General features: G+C 43.5%; 1 protein-coding gene across 1 annotated transcript in view; it reads right to left on the reverse strand.

Annotated features, from left to right (window-relative positions):
• DDX20 (DEAD-box helicase 20) overlaps positions 1-9,143 on the reverse strand; it is a gene marked incomplete at its 5' end in the record, with an annotated part of 66,453 nt that extends 57,310 nt beyond the window's left edge. The window contains 3 exons of the mRNA XM_082248472.1: positions 5,074-5,242; positions 5,372-5,466; positions 8,960-9,143. Coding sequence (XP_082104598.1) covers positions 5,074-5,242; positions 5,372-5,466; positions 8,960-9,143 — 448 coding nt within the window. The remainder of the gene's footprint in view (positions 1-5,073; positions 5,243-5,371; positions 5,467-8,959) is intronic.
• Between the last annotated feature and the right edge of the window lie 412 nt (positions 9,144-9,555).

Raw genomic sequence — 9,555 nt, forward strand, 5'->3', positions numbered from 1 at the left:
ATCCAAGGAGTCGCCAAAAAGGCGAGATCCCGTATAGGGCAGATTAGCTAAAGTTTTGCGAGAAGATTGGTCCACAGACCAACATTTCAGCCAAATCAAGCGGCGTGTCAATACCGCCACGCTGTGCACACGTGCAGCCAAAGGGATTATATCTAAGTCCGCCTCACACAAATACATGACACCCTGGTGAATTTGATCCACCATAGCTAACGTCGTCGGCGGGGCAGAATCAGCCACCAGGACGCGCCTGAGCACCTGCGTCCAATCTGCGACAGCCTGAGCTGCCATAAGGGAAGCAAAAATAGCTTTTAGCATGGAACCGGTAACCGAGTAAGTATGGCGGGCAAGAGACTCCAGTCTCCTGTCCGTGGGATGCCGGAACACCAGGGTATCCTCTGCCGGAATCGCAGTAGATTTATTCAAAACCGCCACCGCGTGATTCACCGGAGGCGGCACACACCAACGTTCATCAGTGGCGGGTGTGAAGGGGTAACGCAGCTTGAAACTACTTGGCACAGCAAAAGGCTTCTTTATATTGCGCCATTGTTCACTAACAGCGCGCTGAAAATCCTCAGTGCAAGGAAAAACCTGCGATGATTTGCGTCTCCGCTGCGTCCCATAAGAGGCCAGGACGGCAGGAGGACATGGTTCATCCTGCAAATGCAGCGTTTGTTTGATAGAAGCAACCAATTCATCCATGATTGCAAGCTCTTCAGACGAGCCAGGGGGGGAATCATCAACCCCTTCAACCTCTGCCTCCCCTTCCGACCCTACAAGGTCCAGGGACGAACGGGACCCCGATAAGGGGACCCCCGCCATAGCAGCCCCATCACCATCACCCTCTGAATCAGAGGAAATTGAAACTCTGGGCCGTTTTGTGGATTGAGCAGCCACAAGCATCTGCACCTGAGCAGCTAGGTTAGCCACAATGGTAGCCAAATCGCCCCCCTCGGGGGAAACAGCAGACCCTTGGCCCCCCACTAAAGTGGGAGGAAATATGCTTTCCTGAGAATCCATGCCCCAAAATGTTGCAGGAAAAAAAGGGGTACTGCCCCTTTAAGAGCACGGCGAGCTTAGCCCCCCGCACACACAGCACACACCGACCCCCACAGGGAGAAGTACAAAAACTTAGGCAAGGAATACAGGAATAAGGAAGGTAAACCTGGAGAGATCCCTCAGGCTGCTGCAACGATCGCTGGTCTCAGGGCAAAGGAAGTGATGTAATACAGACCGCTCCTATAAAGCCTATGGAAGGCTCCACAAAAATGGCCGCCGGTGGGGGACTGCAAAGGCAGATCCTGCAGCGCTGACATGTGGCCTGAGCGATCGCCGCCAAAATGGCGTCGCTTGGCGCCAAAAACGCCGCTCTCCTCATGCAGTAATGGCCATCATAAGCTATTAATAAAAAAAATGGCGGACCGCAGCAGCGGCCGCCGCATGTATGCATAAACATGTCTCACAGCATGCCCCACAGCATACAGCATGTCACACAGAAAAAATACACCACTTGCAACACAGCACAGTGCATGACAGCCCCCCTCCTTGCAGCCCACATAAGGCAGCAAACCAGCCAGGGAGCCCCATAGTGTGTACAGGAAAGCAGGGTTACACAGTCCCAGACTGACACCCACTAAACAGACAGGTCCCCACACAGAGTACACTTACCTTCTGACTGGCATGGGGAGCCCGCCCAAGCGATCAAGCCGCTGCACAAAAGACAGGGAGAGTCGCAGCCAGGACGCAGTAGAACTGCGGTGCGAAACCGCATGGCGTCCAGTGAGGTAGCCACCTCACCGCAGCATCCCTGCAGCGAACAGGGATGGGTCGTTCAAACATGCCAGGAAAAAACCTGACTGAATGCTCGATGGCAGGCTGGGAAGCCACTGGCCCACAACCTGCGACCAGGGGGGCCAGCCCGAGACCCAGCCCGCACGATCCTCTTCATCAGAAGAACTAACTAATGCTGAAGAAATTAACAGCTAAGTAAAGAGAGAGAAAAAAACTCAAATAAAATCAAAAAAGAAGATAAAGGCTGAGACAAAAAGCCCCAGCACAGAAACAGCCTGCTACTCCTCATAGCTAGACAATGAAACTGAGGTATGGATACAGGAAGCAGGAGGGTATTGACTGAGGGGACCACCCCCTGGGGGTGGGATATGCTAAAAGCTTTAATATTGACATATTCTGTTGCCTAGCTACTCCTACGGAGAAAAGGTCAATAACCCCATAGTGACGAATATGGAGAGGCGGCGACTGTCGGAGGACGTAAGAGAAATTATTTTTTCTTTTTAGCAAAAAATAAACCCAGCGGTGATTAAGTATCACCCAAGTGTGACAGCGCCGAAAGATGAAAATTGGCCTGGGCAGGAAGGGGGTAAAAGTATTGAGGTGGGTAAACTCAATGACTCTGAAAACCACAAATTTTTTTTTTTATCTACTCAGATAAGCAATAACATAAAGAACAAAAATGTAATATAATGCAGTTTACCAGTCCTTAGTGGTGGCCACATTAGATTTTTCATGCTAAAAACATTTTTAGAAAGTACAAAAAATAAATGTTCATCTTGCCAGGAATGCAGTGCCCTTGTCACTTCTTGTTAGTCCAACCATAGACAATTAGAATCTTGTATGTGCAGGCTGTATGTAAGTTAATTGATCAACTTGGATACAACCAGCCTGGCGATTTTTACTTGCGATTATCGCCAGTGGCTGCTATATGTCTTCTCCTGCCTTGACACCACAACGCCCCCCCCCCCCCCCACACCGGAAGAATATTATTTCTCGGCCGGAGGGATTCCCGTCAGAGCCGTCTGTGTTGCTGGGGGAATTGCAACCCATGATTTCCGGAAAGAAATTCACATAGTCTATGGCCTGCCTTTGTTGCTAAAAGCAAAAAAATCTCATCTTTCCTCTGTTAACTACCCATCCCCCATGTAACGGAGATGAACACAGGCAGACATATTTGTAACCCAGCCTTGGAGGCAACCAAAGCTAAACACAATGGAGGAGTGAGTATAGCCATCCTACGACAGGAAATGTGTTACTAACAGGATAACCGGATGAAGGTAAAAGAAGAAAAGTCTCAAAGAAAACAAGTGCAGACACCACATCTAGGGACCTGTAATCAGCAATATGCTACATTTTTGTTTTTGGACTTTGATTCACCTTAAGTTTGATTCTATGGAATGTCATCACTATCTTACTATACAACAAAGCTTACTTCTTGATTTAAAAAAGGCACACACTACTTACATCTACACTAAATATGTAATCGATGTGCCTTTGATATGGATTTAAAATGCCATTTTGGGGTAGGTGAAGTAAGGATGTAAATGGGTGTCTTCTAGACCTTTATTTCTACAAAACAGGACTATAATTTCTCAAATGCAGCCTTTTCTATGCACAAACAACCCTGCTTAATGCATGCATTTGAAAAGGAAACGCAGCCTTTGTCAAGAAAAGACTGCATTTGACCTAGTTTGCTTTCAGTTCAAACGCACATCAATAGCACGTGTGGCCGTTATCTACACTAATACACCAACGTTAACCACTTCCCGCACGTCGGCTTGCAGAAGTAGCTGTACCGGGATGATGCCTGCAGCTGCAGGCATCAACCCAGTACCGTTTTTTTTTTTTTTTAGACCCGGCAGTCGGCTTTCAGGAGGTAGCAGCCGCTCGTCTGTTATCCCAGCGAGCAGGAGGGGACGTCCCCTCCCGTGGCTCTGCCCGGGTCTCCTGTCCCACCGGGAGGTCCGAGCAACCAGCCTGCATGTCCCTCGGCTGGTTGGAGTCCCGAACAACGCCAGATTCGTCTTTGATCGGGTCTCCAATGTAGTAAGCCGAAAACGACATCACAACGCCACTTCCGGTTTACTCGGCTGCTAATGGCGCCGATTTTTAAAAAAAACTGTCAGTATTCAAAAATGCCAATTTCTGCATTTTGAATACTTTGAATCACAGAGGGTCTGGGGCAATAAAAGTATTCAGACTTTTTTTTTTTTTTAAACAGTGCTAAAAAAAAACAAATAAAATAGGACAAAAAAATAAATAAAAAAATGTAATGTGTCACCATGAGCTCGCACACGAAACAAAATGCGCACGTAAGTTGTTCTCGCAAATGAAAACAGTGTTCAGACCACACGTGAGGTATCGCCATGATAGTCAGAGCGAGAGCAATAAATCTAGAAAAAGACCTCCTCTAACTCTAAACTGGTAACCTTTAAAAAAATTTTAAGCGTCACCTATGGAGAATTTTAAGTACAGTAGTTTGTCACCATTCCACAACTGTGCATAATTTTAAACTGTAACATGTATCTATTTACTCAGTGTGACATCTTTCACAATATACAAAAAAATTGGGCTAACTTTACTGTTTAGTTTTTTTTAAATACAGTAAAATGTATTTTTTCCAAATAAAATTGCGTTCGAAAGACCGCTGCGCAAATACCGCATGACAAAAAATATTGCAACGACCACCATTTTATTCTCCAGAGTCTTTGCTAAAATATATATATATATATATATATATATAGTTTGGGAGTTCTAAGTAATTTTCTAGCAAAAAATACAGATTTTAACTTGTAAACAACATGTGTCAGAAATAGGCTTGTTCATTAAGTGGTTAATTTTCTTTTCTTACTTTTTATTTATATTTTTATAGAGCTTTCCTCTGTTGGGGACTCAAAGTGCTTTATCTGCTGAAGATGGTGAGACCGCCATCTTGGGCTCACTAAGTAGAATATAGAGTAAGTTGAGACAGGAGCCAATTTACCTACCAGCATGGCTTTGGAGTGTGGGAGGAAACTGGAACCCCCAGGGGGAACCTATGCAAGCACAGAAAGCATGTGCAAACTCCATGCAGACAGTGTCTTAACAGGGACCAAGATCCCTAGTGCTGCAAGGCAGACCTGCTAACCACTAAGCTTCTGAGCTGTCTATAATATGCTGACTTGTGTTTGAAAAAAAACAAAGAATTAAAATGTGTGATTTTGTGGATAAAGCATTTTAGAAATGTGCACACAGCTATAAATATCTAATCGGACCACCATTTAGAATATTTTAAGAATTCAATACCAGGGGAGCCTACAGCTATATGGCACTTCTTCAGCTTTGCTTTGTCCTGAGGCAGTGGAGTCCCTCCAATAAAGACATGACACTCCAGACCTTCCATGCAGCTACCTATAGTAATAATCACTGAATGGATCTGAACTGCAATTTCTCTTGTAGGGGCCAAAATCAGGATCTAAAAAACAAAGAACATCTTTAATAAATGTTACTTAAATACAAAGTAGCATACAATATATATATATATATATATATATATATATATATATATATATATATATATATTAGGAATGCAGGAAAAACATACCTGTGTAGCAGTATTTTCCAGAATCAGAGAATCTAAAGCCACTGTTGAGAAGACGCATGTTTTTCCCGTCCCTGACTTGGCCTGCACTATTAAATCTACAAATTTAGTAGAGTAAAAAAATGAAAACAGTATTAGTTATACGATTCAGATTAAGGGCCAACTCAGTTAAGCAATCTAGCTCAGTTGCTGGTGAAAATCAGACTCTTGCTGATGGGCATGCATGCATGCAGTATGTGTAAAAAACCACAGTCAGAAGCCTGTACAAATCAATGATAGGCGCTGCTGCTTGCATGTAACCACTAATCTGATTTATTACATACAATTAGAGTCCAATCAGCCCGGATGCAGACACCTTGGGGTTGATTTAGGAAAACTGGAGACTGCAAAATCTGCTGCAGATCTGCATAGAAACAAAGCCGCTTCCAGATTTTATTTTCAAAGCTTAATTGAACAAGCTGAAGGTAGAAGCTGATTGGCTACCATGCAGAGCTGCACCAGATTTTGCATTCTCCAGTTTTAATAAATCAATCTCTTTGCTTCCATAAACAGCTTTTCTGGTTGCAGCTAATCAACCAGTTTGCACACACCCATAGCACGGACAGCTGCCCCCTCTGAATGCAGCAGCTTTCTGCAACGCCTTAATGAATAAGCCCTTAAACAGCAGTCAATAAAACAAAAAGGTAACTGTGTACTTTTAACTCTAGTGACATTTTGTCCAAACAAGCTTCTACATAGTTAAATTTTATGGTAGGCACAATAAGCATTCTAGAGGTCGCCAATTTTAATATAAAAACAAAAAACAACCAACCAGTTTTTAGTACAAATACTTTAACCACATTCTTAAGGGAGCATACACTTCACTAACATGCAGGGAAGAGCGGCTGTTGGTATTTAAACAGTTGCCTATATTCTACCCAATTCTTCTATTACTAAATAACTGAAGCGCAATGCACAAAAACTGGATTTTTGTCTTACTGTAAATCCCTTTTCTCTGATGTTCATTGACGGACACAGCTACATATCTTCCTGACCATTGGGTTATGCTGCCCTCTACAGGAGTAGGGCACTAGGTGGAAAAAAATTGACTACGCCTATAGGGCAGTCCTAGGGGGTATACTCCCACTTCCTGCTATAGGGCTTCAGATTTGTAACAAGCAGTGTCAGAAGAAATCATAACCCAACTCAACAGAGGGATGGGTGCTGTGTCCGTCAATGAACATCAGAGAAAAAGATTTTACGGTAAGACAAAAACCCAGTTCTCTCTTTTATTCAATGATGGACACAGCTCCATATCTTCTTGACCCTTGGGACATCCCAAAGCAGTGTCAAACATGGGGGGTGGGAAGAACACAGCAATAACACACTTCCCAAAGGCTAAACATAGCCAATCAAGTAAAACAGGAGCTCAATCAGGAATAACTGGAGCTCAACTACCAAAAAAAGAGGCATCGCCATCAGTCACGTTCACTCCGGCTGGCCGGGAGGAGGGGGGGGGAGAAGGAGAATGGCTGGCCATGATGGCAATGAAAGATCAGAGATAATAATAAGGTAAGAGAGAGGCATCAGTTTACATTAACCCTTATACACTGTAGGAAGGGGTCTCTGAAACTGATTCACTGACACCGATTTATTTTAACTTTAGAGTGCGCTGGCAGGGCTGTCCTGGGGGAGCCGGGATGACATCATCCATGAATCGATGCAGCCGTTCCTCAGCATCGAATTCGAATTGTTCAAGGCTGCATCGCGATGCATCGATGCTATGATTCATTTCAAGACCCCTAATAAAGATATTCTAAAATGGCCTAGACAGAATTGTTAGTACCCCTAGAAGCCTTTATAACTAACTGGATCATAGTGATATTTCAAACTGTTTCTGAAATTATCACACACCTTCAATCTTTAAAATCAGCCCATTTAAATGAGTTAGCCACTCTGCTGTTTGGCATCATCGTGTGCACCACACTGGACATGGATCAGAGAAAGCAAAAGGAGAGACTTGTTTGTGGCAATCAGAAAGGAAATTTAAGAGCGGAGAGTCTAAAGGCTATGGGGTTGAATTACTAAAAGGCAAGATCGATTATTCACTTTGCAAAAGAATTTGAACTTTAAAAGGGCATTTTCCCTTAGCTTACCCACTTGCTGACTGCACTATAGCCGAATAACGGCTACAGTGCAGTCGTACAGTTGTGCCCGTTGTGGAGTGAGGGCGGCACGCTCTATGATGATAGTGTTCTGTGAATACAGATTAAGATAAAGAGCCAATCAGTGGCTCTTTACCACATGATCAGCTGTGTCCAATTACAACTGATCACGGAGGTAAACAGAAGCCAGCATTGGCATTCCTTTGCTGACAGCATAAGGGGAGAGAGAAAAGGAGACAAGACAATAACTGGCTTGTGTAAAAGGGATATGTACACTGATTATCAGTGCAGTTCCAACAGTGCCCACCAGGGCTGTCATTCAGTGCCCCCTATTAGTGCCCATCAATGCCTCCTCATCAGCGCATAACAGTGAAAGAAAAATTTAAACTATGAAAAAGATTACATACCACCAAAAGAAAGCTCTATGTGTGTGGGAAAAAAAAAAAATTCTGTTTAGGAAAAATATTGCATGACCGTGCAAATGTCCTTCCAAGTTCGACAGTGATGAAAATTGGTCTGGGCAGTAAGGGGGTAAATATGCCCAGTAAACAAGTGGTTAATGAACATTGGGAAGCTGTGCCAACTTTATCAATAATGTGTAAGAAAAACATTTTTTTTTCCTTACACATTCTTTTTCTTAGTATATAGAGAACTTCCTTGCAATCAACCCTTCTAAGACCATCTCCAAGCAGATTGATGTTCTTAAGGTTACAGGTGCATAGTTTATTATTAGTTGTAAGGTCCATTAGAGTGTAGCCAACCTCCTTGGATAAGGCCACAAGAGGAAAATTGACACCACATTAAAGAAGATAGTGAATGATAGACCAAAAACTTCTAATAAGATACATGCTGAGCTCCAAGGTCAAGGGTACGTCAGGGTGTGATTGCATCAACTGTCACTTTACCCCTTCATCTTCCAGGAAAGATGGTTGACTCTGCCCACTATAGGAAACAAATCGAAAAGTTTAAAAGGCCCCTCCTCTTCCCTTATTCTCAGCTGTTTTGTGTTTCCAGATCCTCCAGGACACACACCACAACGTTTGTTGTTTTTCCTTGGCTCTGGTAGCTGTGGTCATCGGACCCTCTTCTAGGTGTTCAGTCTAGTCGAATCTAGTTCCGGTTACATTTTGTCTAAAGTGTTCCCCTTTGGTTACTTTCCTTGTTTGCTACAAAAGGTGACTTACTGCAGCCCAGCGCTCTTTCAGGCCCTGGGAGTGCTTCCTGCCCCTGGTGATCCCAGAGTTCAGGCTGGGATGGTAAGATGGCAGAGAGGCCTTCCTCTCGTTTTATTGCCTTCTCTGCGTGTACCAATATGCCACTGGGTGACGCACTTCTGGTTAAGCGGCAAGATGGTGTCAATGAAAATTGAGCATTCCATTTTTAATGGAAAAGTACCAGCAAATGTGTCCATATAGGTATACCTCAAAGTATTCATTTACCAACTCACCCAGTCCACATCTCCCAAGTGGTATAGCCTTGCTCTGTACTGGAGATGGTTTGGTAAATCCTGCAGCCTCCAAGCCTTCAAGTACAGGCTGTGACAGCAGTAGAGTTTTAAAATCTTGAGCCTCCCCTGTAGCTTGTAGCACATCTTCAGTTCTTGGCCGAGAGCCCAATGAGTGTGCGGCCATGTTTGTACAGAGATGGTAGAGTACAAGCTTCAAATTTACAACCTAAAATAGAATGGTTTACAGCTATTATACATGAGAAACAGAAATAACAAAATTAACTTGAGAATACCAAATTTTAATATGTAAAATAAAACACAACAGACCAATCATTTGTGACTTTGCATCTATTTAAGAAAACAGGATTATTTTGAGCAAAGTAAAATGCAAAGGTTTTAAGTTTGTTTTGCCACTCCATAATTGATTCTGGCCATTAGCGTGCATATGTGTTTCTTGTTTTCTCTGCCCAAATGATCCGCTTTTAAAATGCTCCTCTTCTAATAAGCCTATAAACACCTATGCGTGCATGGCCACATAGCCCAACATAAAGGGGCATTTAGAGGCTTGAAAAAACCAAACACCTGTAAAAGTGGCT

Source organism: Pelophylax lessonae (assembly GCF_965119305.1).
Source record: "Pelophylax lessonae genome assembly, chromosome: 2".
Lineage (NCBI taxonomy): Eukaryota > Metazoa > Chordata > Amphibia > Anura > Ranidae > Pelophylax > Pelophylax lessonae.